Source organism: Python bivittatus, unplaced genomic scaffold (genome assembly GCF_059951505.1).
Source record: "Python bivittatus isolate LINGU-HERP-01145 unplaced genomic scaffold, Pbiv_v1 ctg000310_np1212, whole genome shotgun sequence".
Lineage (NCBI taxonomy): Eukaryota > Metazoa > Chordata > Lepidosauria > Squamata > Pythonidae > Python > Python bivittatus.
Window position 1 is genome coordinate 694,786 of NW_028277054.1, and position 17,543 is coordinate 712,328.

A 17,543-nucleotide genomic window follows, 5' to 3' on the forward strand; every position below is an offset into this window, starting at 1 on the left:
CCGGGCTCGGCTGGCCGCGGGGAGAAGGGCGAAGCCGCGGCCGCTGCTCGGGAGGGGAGAAAGGCCCGGAAGGAGCAGGCCGCGCCCCCCGCTGCAGCTCCCGGAGCCGCCCGGCGCGCGGGGAGCAGCGGCTCACGGGCGGAGCGGCCGAGCCTCCGCTCCCGCGGCAGTCTACCTGGTCGCCCTTGCTCTCGCCGGTGGCCCCAGGCCGGCCGCGGCGAAGCGCCGAGAGCCCCGCGGCCGCCTCCGCGGAACGCCCCCGCCCGCCCATTCGCCCCCTCTGCCCCGCCTCCCGCCCACTCGGCCAATGGGGCGGCTCCTGGGGCGCCCCGGGCCGCCTCGCCCACCAGGAGCGCGCCTCCCCCTCCCAGTTGCCTTCGGGGGCGGGGGGCTCCGTCGCCAGGCGACGGGGCGGCGCTGGTGCCCGGATGTTGCCGGCCGCGGCTTGGCCGGCTCCCAAGATGGCGTCGTCGTCCTGCTCGTGAGCCGGACCGGGACCGGGACCGGGACCGGCCTGCGCGGCGGCTGCGGAACGCCAAGCAGCGGCGCCGCCGGGGAGGCGGGCCAGCGGGCAGGTGGGCGAGCGCACCGGCGGGCGGGGTGCGGCGGGGGTCCCTCTGCGGGGCGCCCGCTCGCCTCTTGGGCCTCCCGAAGTTTCCGCCGAAGCGGGCGCCCCTTCCGCGCGGGACGCCGAGGCGGGCCGGGTCGGCCTCCCTCGCCCTCGGGCGCGGACGGGTCAGAGGGCAGAGCGGGGGGGGGAGGGGAGGGGAGGGGGCCACCCGGAGATCCCCGAGCAGCAGCTGCCCTGGGGAGGGGCGCCTGGGCGCGCTCGGGGGGCCGGCCGGCGCGGCGCGGCGAGGAAGCGCGCGGCCGAATCCCCGCCTGCGCTGGGCGTGCGGGGGGAGCGGCCGCGGGCCGGGCCGGGCCGCCCAGGGCTCCGGCGGCGAGGCGCCCGGGCTTCCGCCCAGGAGGGCCGGCAAGCGCCGCGCTCCGTAGAAGGGCCCCAGGCGGAGCGGCTCGCGGAGAGCCGTTGGCTGAGCGGGAGCCCTCCGTCCAGCCGCCTCTCTTCCGTTCCCGAATGTCTGCCGCGGTCTCCCGTGGGGTTTGCTCCCGTGGGGGCTGCGGGGCTGCGCGCGGGGTTCACAGCGGGCCGCCTTGCGCCGGGCTTTGTCTTAACCCCCGCCTGGGCCTCTGGCAAGGGCGGCTGCGGCCCCGGTTCTCCTGCCCCGTCTGCTTCTGTCATCGCTGCCGTCTTCGCTCTTTCTTGCCGTCCCCGTGTTGTGGAGCCCTTTAGCAACGTGCAGGGCGCGCGGAGTCACCGGGGCAGGACGGCGTGCAGCAGGGGTTTAAATTACGGTCGCTGTCGTTGTGATCAGGGATGGAAACCGGGGGGGGGTCAGTCCCGTGTCCGCGGGGGGCCTTCGACGCGTGGGAGCGGGGCTGCCCCCGAGCGAGCTAGAAGGGCTGAGCCCGTCTGCTTCGGAGGTCCCCTCTGCCCCAAGCAGGCCGGCGGGATCGTCCGTCTAGAAGCCTTTCTCTTTTGGTTCGCGGGTTTGAAGCGAATCCCCCTCCATCACACTTATAACTCAGTTTCTGATCGTAACCAAAATAGCACTATGGATGCCTAGAAGATAAGGCACGCCGATCAGTCGGTCAGAGAAATTTGAGGACTCCTACACTTGAGAAGCCTGCTGCCCAAAAGGAGCCCTGCTAAAGTGGTTATGGGGTGCAGCTCGCTGATATTCGTCTTGCATAAAATATTGTATCCCGGAAGAAGACCTGTCTGAACGTTTGGCGCTCTGCTTTGCACCACTTTGTTGAAGGCTGTGCTTGATGTTTTAAAGTAAATGTTTCTAGATCTTGTGGTTCTACGAATGTAATCTGAGAATGCTCAGGCAGATAAACGTCTTGGAAGAAAGGAATTAAAACATGAATGATGGAGGGGGTCTGTTTCAGGGAGACGTTTGCCCAGAGCAAGATTTTGGCATCTGTAAGCAGGCCATGCCCTGCTCCATCCCATGGCGTGGGCTCACTTGCCTAGTTGAGGGTCGTCTGTCTGCTTGAGGCTGTGAGCTGCGACCTCGGTCTGTCCTGATAAGGAATTTCTGAATGTCTTGGTCATGGACCAATGCTCATTTATGAAATGGTTCTGAATTCTATCCTCCAAAGAGACCGATACCATTTTTTTTCTTGTTATATGTAAGGTGAGTCAAACATTTTGTTTATAAAGATCGGTGTAAAGACAAGTTGTGTCTTGCCAGGAGGTGATTGTTTCTCAGCTCTTTCAGCCCCTGATTTATTCCTTGAACATGAATTCAGAGGTTTGTATCCCAGGATAACTGGTCATACTGATAGGTTCAGAAGCACCCAGAATGTTTCAGAAAATGACACATCTAGTTAAAAACTGATCTCTAGCTGTTGGCCTTATTTTGATGCGATGATTCTTGTGTGTCTCATTACAAACTTGGAATCACTTCAAAAGAAAAGAGGATCCCAAAGCAGAAGATTAAACAGTTACTAAATTTGGAAAGATTCACAAAAGGGAGATATCAGGTACTGTTGCCAATTTGTACTTACTGCATTTATATAGGGAAGAACATTCATTTAGCATTTATTTGTTTCTCTCAGAAATTAGAGTTCTTTCCTTTCAAACTTTAGAGACATACAGTACTGCTTCATTTTTTTTTTTTAAGTTAGAATTCTTGGCCTGGCAGTCAAGCTCATTTCAAAGGAGACTTGACGTTTTCCAAAAATCTCCAGGTTCAGATTTGGGGAGCCTGCTGGAGAAAAAGAGATTACAAATATCCTTGGTAGTCTGTAAAATGCTTCCAGGATGAAGAAGTCAGTAGGTTCTGAAAGCCAGCAAGGATGTACTTTTCTTTTGCCAATGAAAGCATTAGTTAATCCAAGCAGTGCCCTAAATAAAATGCTCAATTTCTGATAACAGAACAAACTTGCTGGTTGTCTAAAGATGTCGTTCTTTGTATCTTGAATCTGTGGATGAGGATTTGAAAAACATTCTGAGTGAGTTGGAGTATTTGCAGTTCAGTGGTGAGACAGACCTGCCTACATGGGGACTTCTCAATTATTACCTGAAGTTTTGTCTTGTTTTTAAAAAACACATTTTTCCCCTCCAAAATATTTTCTAAATACCTTTGTTTTGCATTTATCTATAAATATGAGAAACTGTTTTCAACATCTTTAATTGTTTTTAGTAGAGGATTCGTGGTCCTTGATCATAACAAAGTCCTTTCTCCATCGAGGGCCAGCCAGAAGATGGCAAGCAGGAGTTTTCTTGCTGCCTTATTCCAAACCTTGGGAAGATTCTGATTATGTAAGGCAGTCAAAGCAATTCTCTCTGAATGGTGGAGTGCGATATTTAGGCTTTTTCACCTAATGAAAAGAACAAGTAAGGGGGCAAGCCTGCTAAGGTGCATACAATTATTTGTGTCCCAAATAAAGTTGAATATTAATGCAAAAAAAATCTATTCCTGTAATTATTAGTTCTCTATTCTGTTTAAATAAATCCACCGCCTTTGATTATTTTATAATGGAAAGTAAAATTATATACATAAGTCAAAAACTTAGACTCTGACTCTTTCTGATTATAGGCTTTAAAAATAGTATACAGTTGTGCATAAAGGCAGGGGCAAATAGCAGAAATGGTAGATTGCTGCCAACTTATTTTTTGTTAAATTAGAGGGGACAGGGCAATTTTCCTATCCATGTGTGTTTTGAGATATACTGTATGTTATTTCCACATGTGTAACAGTAATAAGTTGGCTGCGATCGCTGGCATTCTGGATTGAACACGTTTGGCTGCAGGGCTCTTTAAAAAGGGACAATACAAGCTGATCCAAGGAGGAGTATTTCATGGAACAGAAATCCAGATAGATTTAACTTCAGCTCCTATGATCCCCAGACTGCTGACTAAAAGATTACAGGAATGGAAATCCAATCCATCTGGAAGTGTTCCGTTTTCCGTCCCCTGCCCTCTAATTCTTCAGTTGTGAAACTACATCCAGTGCACCTCTTGTTCCCGCAGATTCTAAATTAACGATAGAAATGGAGTAAGAGAAGAGAGCTTAGTTTGCTGAGGACAAATCACAATGCTGCTGTTTCAGAAGACAAGCTGAGGAAGAAATGAGGTGCTTTTTGTATGTACCGCTTCTTTCAAACCTTTCTGAAGCGCCTTGATTTTTCTCTTTCAAATGAAAAATATGATGGCCTGAGTGGGAGAAAGAGAAACAGGAGGTATTTTAAGCCTGAATGGACGGCCTTTTTTTCTTCAGGGCCTTCTGTTCTAATTTTGGGTATTTGTAGAACATATGGAAGACCATCTCTTTGAACATCTATACAGAAAAGAAGCAAATGCTCCATCTGTCCCACAGACAGTTGCCATGTTTATGTATATATAAACTGCTTGAATTCAACAGAGGACTATCACCTGAAAGCCGTGTCTAGCAAGTTGGAATAAATTCTTAGCCCTGATTAATGGGTGGGGATGGGGGAGTGTCTTTGAGATTTAATGCCATTTCTTTTGCAACCTCTGGGAACTTATCCCTGGGTAGGCCAGGGTAGTGTTCCAGCCACATGGCTTCTCATACATTTGTAGCTGCTATTTTCTCTTTTGCTCATAAATGTATGGGATTGCCCAGGCTGCAACTGACGCGTTCACTGGAAAAGCCTCCATGGCCGGCAACTGGATGGTGGTGGCTTCGTGTTCTGTATGCAGCCCAGGCAGTTCTTGCCCTTGAAGCCTGACCTTCCCTGCAAGTCTCGTGAATTGGGGTCCCCGTTGCCAAGCCACAATTGCCACTCTCCTCTCTACTTTATTCTTCTCTCTCTTCCTCTGGCAGAAGTAATGGGCACGCCCGCAGTGTCAGTGGCCAGCCCCTTCCTGCTGGGAATAATTTTTTGTTGCTGCTCTCCAAGAAGCATCCTGGATGCCTCTTGTGCCCGAAGCTTTACTTAAGGGGTGATTCCTGGAAGGCCTCTGGAGACAGAGGAAGCTTTAAAAAAAAAACACCAGATACTCCAGGGTAACCAATCAATATTTTTTTAGATGGTATAAGGTTTCCCTGAGGATTTGTGGGTTGCTTTTTCTAAGTTATAAAAAAGGGTTAAGGTGGAAGCAGTGCTGTATTACTAGCACCCCCCCTTTCCAGATTTAATGGGAAAACATTCATTCAAGTGAATGTTTTGGTTGGCTTGACTAATCCCAGTTCCCTAATTTTCTTGTACAGACCCAGTGAGGCGGTTTGCTCTGTGAGCTCTAGACATAGCCCAGAAGCCCTGAGATTCACCCATATTGGAGGGAAGAAAAATCTTTGTCTTCCTTTGCTTTCCTTGAAGGAATAAAATTGCCTGCTGGATCTGCTGCTTTGATATAATTTTAATGATATATTTTGGAGTTATGCCTCCAGCGTAAGAAAAACGGTATTTTGTTCTTGGGGCTGCAGGCTTGTGATAATGCTGCTGAGAGTTTTTCTTGCATGTAAAACACTGGGCTTGCTCCTTGAAACACCAGTACAAAAGCATTTCCTGTGAAAGAAGAGGCTGCAGTAAGGATTCCTAGCTCCCAATTAAATTCAAATGTAAGCTGATCTGCGACAGAAGTCTCAATTGCCTCTGCCTCTTGGTTACACAGTTCAAAGATTTGGTGGCATTTTAGATTTTTTTGCCTAGCAGATGTCTGTCAGAGTGGCCGTTTGAGCTTTTGGGTTACTGCTTTGCCTGGAAGGAGTGGAGGACGAAATGTTTGGGAACCTTGCTCTTTGGGGTGCTTTGCTACAACCTGCTGAAGGATGAACATGCAGAGGTATAAACTCTGTCAGCCTGCTAAGGGATCATTTGAGTTAAGAGCAACAGAGGAAAAACGCCCATTCGCTGGGTGAGTGTGGATCCCGACCAGCTGCCTTTTATTTATTTTATTAATCAGAATAAATATGTGCCGCCCATCTTACTCTATGAGTGACTCTAGGCGTACAAGTAAAAAGCGATAAAAAACTATAGAAGTCTTTACAAAAATATACAAAGTTAAAAGATGGAGAGAGCGTCCTCAAGCCACCAACCCCACCCCCAGTGCTGCAAGCCCCCATTGGATCCCCAGGCTAGCGGGCAGAGCCAGGTCTTAGTGCTCTTCTGGATGGCCAGAGGAGTGGGGCCAATCTCATCTCAGGGAGCAAGATGTTCCACAGGGAGGGGGCGATGGCAGAAAAGGCTCCCCTCCTAGACCCCACCAGTTGAAATTCTTTAGCCACCGGGGTCCGCAGCATGCCCTTCCTGCCAGACTGGGTGGGACAGGTCGATGTAACCGGGACAAGATGGTTCCTCAGGTAGCCTGGCCCCATGCCATGCAGGGCTTTAAAGGTCATATCCAACATCTTGAATTGGACCCGGAAGGAAACTGGCACCCAATGCAGCTCACACAGCAGGGGGGGTTACATGCGCAGCCCTAGAGGCACCCATAACTGCCCGCGCCACCACATTCTGCACCAGCTGCAGCTTCTGGATACTTTTCAGGGGTAGCCCCATGTAGAGCATGTTCCAGTAGTCCATGCGGGAGATGACCAGGGCATGAGTGACAGAGAAGGGCTTCCCGATCCAGGAACGGGTGCAACTGGCACACCACGGGGGGTTGAGCAAAGGCCCTCCTAGCCACAGCTGCCACCTGCAAGCAAGTACTTTTCAGTGACTTTTGCAGGCAGCGTGTATTGGTTTTCATAACTAAGGAATGCAAGACTTGATAGTCCTGCACTCTTCCATGCTGACCTGGCCATGTTTCTTCCTGTGGGGTGTTTTATTGTTTTCATATCTTTACTAGCATTACATTTTTTATTTAGCCACATTGGCTTTTTCTGTGGTGCTCCATTCCTCACCCTCCCATCAGAATTGTTTGTCATTCAGCTCTTAGGAACTCTTACACATTTCAAACTCCTCATTTCCTATTAAATTCTTCTTCCATAAAATGCTATTTATCATTGCCCTGAGTTTATTAAAATCTGTTTTTGCGATCCAAAATAGCACTTGGCTACAATCGGCTTTAATTTCCCTTAAAATGAAGAACTGCAGAGTTACTAATGATTTTCCTCTAACATTCCTGCTTCTCCCACTTCAGCTAAGTCTTCTTTATTGGTAGTGTCAATTCACATTGTGGCCTTGAAAAACAATTTGGAAGGCAGCACCTGAGGCATAAAGAAACCCCCCACTTATAAGGATGACAGATGGTAGCATCAAGTGTCAGAACAGCAAGGCTGCAGGCAGAAAATATTTTAATAGGCAAGAATTAACTTTAAACACTTCATGTCCCAAATGTTTAGTATTGTAACTTGTACAGCTAAAGCAAGTGAGATGGAAGGATATGGCATGGAAAGGAAGAGAGAGAAATCATAGTTAAACTGCCACTCAAGAGATGGATATGGATATATGGTGAGTCAGTATAGGTTTATATTACTGTGCCTAATTTGTGCTTCTGTGAATTGGTTAAGAATGGAAGGTTTGTCCTTGGGAGAGGTAAAGATGGGAAGACAACTCAACCGTAGGTCCTTTCCTGCTTTACCAAGGGAACGACTGGTGAACTGACACTTCCCAAGCGCAGGTGCCCGTTAGAGTTGGCCTGGTGCCATGGCAGCTGAAAGAAAAGTTCATTTATAACAGCAGGCGCTTCTCCGGGAAAAAAGTAAAGCCTGCTTAAATAATTTTAAGTAATGGCTTTGCTCCCTACTAATGAAAATTAGTAACAATGCTGTGAATTCTGTCCCAGTTTGCTTCTCTCCCACCCACCCCACCATCCCACATGTGTGTTTAGGAGAGAAAATACACTGTAATTCTAGTAATGATGTAAAGAAGTAATTAAGGGCCTTGCTCAGTTAGCTTGCAGTCTAATTACCACCAGAGTAATTATTTGGCAAAGCAGTGCTGCTGCCACCAGCCCTTTTGACATGATTACTCTGTACTGGAGAGGTTTGTTAAAAACTGGGGAAGGACACTGGTCAAAGGCCCATCCTGGGTGCAGCTGCTGAGAGGCCTTGATGGCTTCCCAACATTTCCAGGAAGAGCGGGTTGAGACACCTTAATGCTGTTGGGCTATATTTAATGGTCCTTGTTTTCATTTGGGTTTAAGGTGGCACCTGCCAATTGCTGAGGAGCTCCCTAGTCAGACCCTGGCTGAAACAGCTTTGGAGGAGCCGCATCCTATCTGGGCACTTCTCTGGATCTGCAGAGATCCCTCCTGGAGCTGCAGCTCAGGGACAGAGGATGCGGGTTGTCAGGATCAACCCTTGGCCCCTGCTGAAAGCCTGGCTGCTCCTGGTTGGTTTCAGCTGAACTGGACTAAATAGGCCATTGGTCTCAGTCTACTCCTCCTCCACCTCGTTTTTCTATTGCTGGGCTGTGTGTTGAATGCCGATCACAGCTTGGGGTGCGGCTCATCCACCAGAGGCAATCCAGTGATCCTCTGAGCACAAAGGAAGTGAATTTTAAGTCCCCTTGAGTGGTTTAGTTATTCTCTTCTATTAGAATTTTAAGTCCCCTTGAGATCCATAGAGTGAGGAAGATGAACTGCGAGCTAAGAGGTACAAGCTCTGCAAGATGAATGGGCGAATTGCATTGGAAGTATTAAAAAGTGTTCCTTCAGCTGGTGCGTCTGTGCCTTTCATGCTCCCAGCTGGGGAAAATTGGAGATGTGTGGCTTGGATCCCTGCATTCCTTGCGTTCCTGCCTTATCCACTCTCTCTCCGGGGCCCTTCTTCTCCAGGCACGGACTGCAGCCAAATTAACCAGGCCTGTTTGCATATCCCAGAGCTGCTGGTTTCCTGGAGCTTTGCTGGGTGGGCGTTGATGGCCCACTCCTCTCCCATCCTGTGCCCGTTTGGCCTCCTAGGGATGCTAGGAGAGTGTGTAGAGAGAATTGAAGCCAGGAGGGTGCCTGGCTCTGGAAGTGAGAAGCACGTGAAAGTGTGTGCTGTGTCTCCGGTCTGTGCTATTTGCACCTCCTTGAAGTGGTGTCATTATTCTTTGTGCAGCTGCTTATTCTTTCTAAGTGGCGTGAGCTTCTTCAGCCTTCAGGGCCCACAGCAGCTTTAGCGGGGCTGGCTTTCTGGATCAGGTGAGGAGGAAGATGAAGACAGATCGGCACACAGATGGAGCGGGTGGCTTTGAGGGAAGCTGGCGAATGGATTTTGCCGCTGTTCGTTTCCACAAGAAGGACGTAGAAATGGTAGCTGTCCCCAGGACTGAATTCTAGTCTGTTTTTTCTCCCCCTGCCCCAGAATGTGGAACAGCGGTGTGCCAGCAGCTGTGTGAGTGAGGGAAGCTCAGATAACCCCTTTAGCCTGTCTTCATTACGAAGGGGAACCTGCCCGGAAGTGGCTGTGACGGCTGGGATTCCTCATGCGAGCAGCACTCCTGGCTCCTTGGCTGTCAAGTGCATCTCTGTGCGATGGAGTGGGAAGTTGGTTAAGGAGGATCTGCAGAGTTTCACTCTCTGCTCATTAATGTCACAGGGGAGTCTTTATCTCTTATTTTCCCCGTGCATGTGGCTGGTTTCCCATCACGGATATTTCAGTGGGGCTAGTTAAAAACAGCGATGCATGTAAGGAAGCTGCATAAGATGAAGGACACATGGAGAAAATTGAGAAAGTGTATTGAAATAATTCTCTAGGATAAGTATAAAAGGGATTTCAGTCAAGGGTCTTAAGGAAGACAGAATATTTAGAAAGCTGTGAAGCAAACAGGCTTTTAGGAGCTGAGCTGGAACCTGCTGATACCCACAAAGAGCCTTCCCCAACCTGGTGCCCTTCAGCTGTGTTGGACCACAATTCCCATCGCTTTTTGGTTGTACCAGCTGGGCGATGTCTTAAATGCAATCAGCTCTTCCACTTCAGGCGAACAGGAGTTGTGTAGAAACCAGCTGATATCTACACAGTGGGGACGCTGTTTGAATTGTGCTTTTTTAATTAATTAATCAACCCAATTTATATGGCTGCCCATATAAATATCCAAGAAACTCTGGGCAGCAAACAAAATAAAAACAAAAGATTCCATTGAACCAAGAAGCCACTTAAAACTATACCAAGGCTCAGTAAAACCACAAAACCACTAATGATATATTCCCATAGCAGAACCCCCATACTAACATCCCAACACCTGGGGGGATTGTGCTGTTGTGTGTATCATTCTCTATTTCCGCCCATCACAATCTATTTCTGGGTTTGCTTGCAGTGGTCACCTCTGTAATAAGCAGCCCAAATCAGAGGTGATGGAAGTGGCCCTTCAACTCCTGTCACTCCAGACACCCACCCACATCCCCCAGCCTTTGGAGTATTATGTCCAAGTCTTGATAAGACTGAGATGTAAGCAGAAAATCAGCTGGTCACAGCTGTTTTTCTTGTATTTTAAATTAATTATTTGGAAGTAGGTTTTTCAGAAGGGATTCTGAGATCTAGAGAATGGGGTGCAAATGGGTTTTTAAGTTTCAGAATGGTTAGAGTCACATTCTTGTTTGAAATATATGCTGTTTTCCCTTGTTTTATCTGAATGAGTATCAGGTATATTCCTCCTGAAACAGCAGGGAAAAGGTGACTCATGGTGGTTGATGGATATGTAAATAACAATGTCTGCGTATCTTCAACACAACTTATGAAAACCCACAGCTTGGGTTCAGAGGTATTTCCTTGACTCCACAGTATTTTTATGTCTAGAATCAAGCTTGCTCTGTAGATGTTCCTCTTGACAACCACTGTGTTTGACTGGCTTTAATAGGGTTTTCCCACTAAAAGCAGTGATTGTACAGCAAAGCAGGCAGGGAAAGAGCTGGAAAGTAGATTAATCTTAGGAGGTCTGTGAATAACATGTGGGAAAAAGGAATATTTTCTGAACTTCATTCCCTCCCCCATCTGTTTCTGGGTCTTGCCTTTACTTCACTGTCTGATAAAATGTCTTTGCTTCTATGATTAATTAAATACCATTATGAAGTCATATAGCTGGAGAATGTAACTGAAAATGTCTCAGTTACCATTTCACAATCACATTAAAAGAAGGTAAGCTCTGAAAGCTGTAGCAATCTGGTTTGTCTCTTTTTGAGGGCAGAATCTTCTCTTGGAAGATGGGCAGAAGAAATACCCTTTATCCTGTGCTTTCCTGTGTGTTGTCCAATACAGTGTACGGATAGACTTTTTAAAAGACAATTAGCGCTAGCAGTACGCTCTGCTGCCAGATTGCATTACTGTCGTCATTACTAGAAATTCCTTTTGGAGGCCACTGGATTATAGGCAAGTGAAAAGAAATTTTCAGCTTCTTTGTGACTGCTTTAATACTCAGATCTCAGTGCCGTTGGAGCTTTTTGCAAGGGGAGATAGAGGTGAATTTTTGTGTGTGTCACACTGGCTGACCTTGGATTGTTCTTGAACGAGGCTGAATGAAAAGTCATCCCCATAATAGTATAATGACTTGTATAATGCTTGAGTTTTTTCGAACCGATGGCAAAGGCTGGTTCTTTTGTGATGTGCAGAGCCAAATTTGGCTCAAGTCCATTGTGCGGCCTGGACATCTATTACCTCCAGTGCCATTTAACCATTTTGAATGCATTTGTGGCTTGATCAAAGATGTTTTAATGCAAAGTGAGCGTTTTACATGTATCTTCACTGTTTTGGATTGGAATTAAGATTGCAAGCCAAGTCCTGTCAAGAAGGGGTGGAAGTACAAAAGGGAAAGTCCATATAAAATATTGCACCCTTCTCTTCATTGGTGGTGTTTGGATAGCAGAACTGTCAGTGGCTTTACGGTGCCCTCAGTTGACCCCCTTCTTGCACGAGCATCAGAATTAACCAGAGGATGAAGCATGCTCTGTCATACTGGTCCAACAATCCAGGATTTGCAAGCCAAGAACATGCTCCACTTTTCTTTTGGTGAGAGGTTGCTATAGGCAATGGCTATGATTCTTAATGCTGCTTATTTTCTCTGATACATTGCATTCCTGATTTAGGATTTATGTGCTCACTTCCTCAGGAATTATATTACAGATGTGAAGGTGCTTTTTCAATTGGATCACTCAGACCATGATGGTAATAAACGAAGTCCAAATTTTGTGGGAATCTCGTTTTCTGCCTGCTCTTTTCCCTGAAGTTAAACAGCTGTGCCTTGCCAGCTGCAGCCGAGGTCCCCAGTCAGTCAGGCTTCTTCTCTGTGGCACCTTCGGGGTGGAGCAGGCTGGACCGGGTGATGCAGGAAGCCAGCCTTCTGCGACCTTGTATCCTCTGGAAGGCTGAGTTAGTATTTTAAACAGGGCGTGAGAGACCTCTCCTGCGGAGATGGGTGATGTGCAGGAGTTTTTCTGACATCGTTCCTTTCTGTGGGGCAATTATGAATCGGGATGGACCTCCTTGCCCACGCAACAAAAGCCAGGGAATCCAGCAGCTGTTAAATGGCCATTTCCCAGGACGACTTCTCTTTGCAAATACTTTTCAGATGGTTGGCTTGCTCTGCTGTTTCCCAGTGCAGGAGGCAGCCAGGACCTTGGATCTTTTGGCCTGGACTTTTGTCTTTGCAGCTGGAGAACTAATTTACGCCATTTCAGACTGTAATGAATAGGATTCCTAAGAAACCGTAGTAGAGTGTATTTAACCTCGCCCGATAGTTAAAGAACCTAGATTTGTCCAAGAATCCTTGTCCTGCATGTCCAGTGATCCCTGGTGATTTCGTCCTGGTGTTCTACGGTCAGGCCATGAAGAAGTGAGTCTTAACCTGCAGAAAACCATTCTTGCCTGGAGGCTGAGCAAAAACGGTTCTCCTGGGAGGGCTGGCTTTTTTTAAAGGTAGGGCAGAGTGGGAGGATAAGCTAGTGCTGGTCTTTAAGCCACTTGTACCCTTGCCCTCTGGGCTGCCCGTTTGAGATGAGTCCAGCCCAGCGATTAATCTGTTGGATTCCTGCCTTCTGGGATGTCCGCGTGGTCCTTGGTCATTTGGAATTAGGCCCTCTTGAGGACCCAGATCACTGCCTGCTGTCCATCTTCAGGATCTTGCCACAGTTTGTCCTCCTCCTTTGACTGTCGCCATCAGAGCGCCCCATTGGCTGTTTCTGTTTCAAATACTGCGGCCTCACTGGCTGCCGGCTGAAATCCGCACGGGCTGTCCAGGTTCTCCTGTGCTTTCTTAACCCTTTGCTCTTGCAGGATCCCAGGCACGACACACCAAAGACCGGAAGCAAAAGCTCTCCAGGGAAACAACGGCAAAGAAGTCAAATGAACTGCGCGCTGTGAATGGGGGGAGGAAGGGAGAACTTTTAAAACCCTTATGGGGTTGGCTGTTCTCTGGCACAAGAGAATATTCAACAAACTTCAAGTGGAGGAAGTTGGGGGACCGCCCACCCGCCCGGGGCATTTGGCACAGGCTTCCTTATCCTTTTAAGTCTGGAATCCACTATATGGTGTCTGTTCTGAATAGGCTGCTGAAATAATGCTAAAAACGTATTTGTTTTGCTAAAGACATTTCCACATAGAATAATCCACTGTCTTCTATCTTTAGCATGACCTAGATATGATTAAAGAGAGTAAGAAAGTTTAATTAAAAAAAAATACTGATTTTTTTAAAAGTTAAACTTTCTTACTCTCTTTAGTCATATTTCAGGAATCTCCCGTCATCTTGCTCTGAAATAGAAACTGAGACCGTTCTAAAGTTCTGGTTGCTGTGTTGGATTATATTCTGGGTGACTAAAGTCAGAAAGATACACATTCTTGAAGTCTGTGTCAAGCTGAAATTAGAATGTTTCCTTGAAGGACGAGGCTTCCCCTTTCTGAAATACGCCTCGGGAATTTTTTCTCTTGCTATCATTGAATCTGGGAACCTCACACCACTCCCTTCCTTGCCTCTGATTTATTTAAATGCTCTTTGTGCTGCCGGAGTGGAAGCACAGCCAAGTGAAACTGAGGCTGGTGGAAGGGTCCAGAGTCCCGGTATCATCAGATACTACATCCCATGCAAGGAGGGGAGGGGAGGGGAGGGGAGAAAAAATCTTTAAAGCCACCCGTCTGTGTGTGTGTGTGTGTGTGTGTGTGTGTTCTCTTGGAGATGGGATGGGGGGAGCACATCTTATGGGGGGAGAATTCGTTTGCAGGAGGAGATGCTAGCTTTTCCATTGCAAATAATAGCTGGTGGGAAAACAAAATGACTGCACTGGAACTAGAGGTGGCCTCTGTCACACCTACAGTAATAGGAACTTTTGAGTGTGTGTGGAGAACCCCCCCGCCCCATGACCATTCCAGAAGGGTGCAGGTGCTCCAGATGTTCTCTTTCTGCGCATAGTCAGTCTGAAGTGCTTGGCCATGGAATATGTCTCCCTTGGTTCACGCAGGTGTTGAGACCGTTCACAACCTGTAGCCAGCCTTCCTCCTCTTTGCGTGTGCCTGCGTCCCACAGCCACTGGGGGCACTCTTTCCCCTTCCACTCCCCACGCAGGCCGTTGGTGGGCTGGGCTTTGGGGCTTGCAACGCAGAGGGAAGGCGTGTCCCTGCCTGAGTTGAGGATCTGCTGCTCAGCCAAGCCAGCTGACTCTGAGCAGAGAAACAGGTTTCTCTTCCAGAGGGGGGAGACCCCCCCACCTCACCCTTCTGTGTTCGTCACTGAGTGCTATATGCTGCCCCAGCCCCCAGTGAGTTGACTTTGCAGGAAGTGCAGCGATGCAAGAGGTGAGTGAATTGGTGGCCACCGGTTGCTCCCCTTCCCCCACGGAGCCTAGTTGGGGGAGGTGCTTCCCGAAGTGGGGGTTCTTTCCCCTTGCCCTGGGTTTGTTCTCTCCCCCCCCCACTTCCGCCTCCCAGCCTCATGCTTAAGAATAGGAGGGCCTTTGGCTGGGATTGGCCGGGCTGCTGCCCTTGAAAGGCGCAGCATGGCTTTTCTTAGGCACCGGGGGCACAGGGAGAGGGCACTCCCTTCTTTCGGTGTTCACGTCAGTCAGCTGAATTTACTTTCTGTAGAAATCTTCCATCTAAATATTCTGGGGGAAAAGACTCTTTTAAAACTGCTTCTCTGGTAAAAATCTATCTGGGGTTTATCTTTTTGTCCCTCTTAAGAGGCTTATAAAAGTGAAGTTCTAAAAATGGGAGGGAACACAACAGCAGGAACAAACAGTTAAAATGTAATTACGGCTTCCGTGGCCAGATTGCCTTGGGGGATCCCTGCACAGTCCAGTCGACTGCTGCCTTTTGGGGCTGGAGCCGGGAGTGGGCAAAGGGTAGTCCTGGCATTTTAGTGAGAACTTCTGCCCTCACTGAAATGCCAGGAGAATGAAAGGCCGGTGGGCAGCCCAACTTCCAGGTATCCCTGTCTGTGTCTGCGGTTACTGAGGCTTGAATAAATATATCAGAGTTGCAAGATGGTGATGAGAAAATTTCACGGAGGGGCTATAGAGGTAAGGAACACAGAAGTGAGCAAGATAAAGTTTCAGTAGGGAGAGCCGCTGGAGGAGGAAGGACAAGCTCCTGTTTCTTCCCCCCTCCCCAGTTCCGCAAACAGCCCTGATCAATGCAGGGGGCACTCTTTCCTAGGCCACTATCTTGCTATTAGCTTCCTTGAGGGCTAGAGATAAAGAGAGGGCTGAATACAGTTGACTACAGTCTGTGGTCTGGCCTGCACATTGCACTAAGCCGCCATGTGGTTTGTTTTGTTTCTGACTTTGTGTGATATGAAAATCGATTTGTTATGCTTAGGGTTATGTGCCATCTGGGCCATTAGGGCTTTTATGCCACTGTCTTGAAATCTCTGGCTTATCGTTAAGGTTTAGAATGAGTTTTACTGACTGAATGGGTGACGGGTTTTTGCAGTTCGGAATTTCCTTTTAAAAAGTAACACCTGATCTTTTACAGTGAAGCAGCTTATAAAGCAATTACAGATAAACCCTCAACAACTGAAAGATCCTATCATAATAATCCAATTTGTTTCTGAAGTTCAGCCTTTTGGGGGGGGGGTAATCTCTCTGGAAGCTAAGATTTTAAAACAGCTGGAATGCACTCATACTAGAACCTCCAAAATGGAGCATAGTTCTGACTGTGCTTAACAAGCCGTTAGTTTACAAATCATAACAGGGCAGATCTCTCCTCCAAAAAATTTGCAGACTAAAATTCAAGACACAGAAGGCGATAGTGGAGGAATGTACATGGTTCATTCATTTTACGTGTGTGTGTTTATGGTCAGGAAATATAGTGAGCTTTGAGGAGAGGATTAGAAGGAAGTAAGAAACATGGGCAGGTATTATGTTAGGCGCTGTAGGCATAAGAGACAGCAAGGGAAAGGGAAAGATGCTGTGCCTAAGTGAGTAAGGGTTGAGGGCAGGGCGAGGCGCAGCTCTGGTTAGGAGAGAAAACTGAAAAGCCCCCAGGATTTAGCAAAAGAAAACAAGAGAGTCCACAGTTCCTAAGCCTTTAAATTTCATGCTAGGAATGTTTTCCACAGCTCATGAGGTAAAAATGGCTTTGCAGATCCTTAAATTGCAAGATGATGATTGTTTTGTGCCCTAGCTATTTATATTTAATTTGCAGTTTTTGTTTCCTGCCTACCAAGGGCTGAATCTTCCCTTGCCTTCTCCCCCCCCCCCCGCAGGACAATGGAGCACCCAGGGCACTGCCCTGGAGGAGGCCTCAGATGGAATTTTCATTCGGAGCACCAGGCTGGGAGGCAACTAGCTGAAGGCTTTAATGGCTCTGTATTACTACAGTACTAGAAAACCTTTAATGTTGACTGGAGGATTGGGTTCTATCTGGCTCTCTGCAGAATACATGTTCCAAAGTGCGGTTCAGACATGATCAGCCCAACGTGTTGGGTTTCTGTGCGTGAAGCAGAGAGGAGAGGAGCAGAGAGGAGGAAGATTAATCAACTTAATGAGGCTGGAACAGTAAGACAGGCATTTTTGCTAGAGTGATGTCTTCTGAGGGACGAAAGGGGTGTCTGTTGAACGTTGCAGTGCTGCTGCCCCTTCACAGGAGAGGGTTGCAAGGATCAGTCAAATAAGCCTTGCTCAACTTCTGTGCACCTTATCCAGCGAATGACTTGATCATATGCTCTTCTCATTCCTTTTCCCAATATTGGAGAATTTATACACAGCCCCTGCAGAGGAAGGCCTGTTGCTCGGCGGCAGGGCACGTGGTTTGGCCTGCTGAAAATGGCAAGCAGGTGCCCCAGTTAGATGCGGTGGTGGACGGTGGTTGGATTCTGTGTGCCGCTGCTGGCTGGAGGTTGGAGAGCTGGTCACAAGCAAAACCCAATGTTCTTTTGAGATGCTAAGCTTGTATGAGCTGCAGGGGTGCCTTTGGCGTTCATAAGACTTATTTTCATGTATCACGTGTCTTGACTTCAGCTTAATTATTTGTCCATTCTATTAGACAAGAGTTCCGACTTCCTTAACACACACACACACACACACACACACACAATCAAACCAGTTTATGTCTGATCTTGAAAAAAACAAGTTTTGTCAGTCTTCTGCTCATTACATTTTTTTTTTTTTTTTTTTGGTAAGGTGGTGGTTATACTTCCAGCCAGTGGCAAGATCT

General features: G+C 48.0%; 1 protein-coding gene across 3 annotated transcripts in view; it reads left to right on the plus strand.

Annotated features, from left to right (window-relative positions):
• Positions 1 to 162: 162 nt before the first annotated feature.
• The window catches only part of PAK4 (p21 (RAC1) activated kinase 4), a 42,386-nt gene continuing 25,005 nt past the window's right edge, over positions 163 to 17,543 (plus strand). For 2 of the 3 annotated variants that reach the window (XM_088139667.1, XM_088139669.1), the window contains exon 1: positions 163 to 575. In XM_088139667.1, the coding sequence (XP_087995793.1) occupies positions 308 to 575 (268 nt within the window). In that variant the 5' untranslated portion in view covers positions 163 to 307. Of the gene's footprint in view, positions 576 to 14,499; positions 14,685 to 17,543 lie in introns of those variants that run through there. The other variant, XM_088139668.1, reaches the window with a different exon arrangement.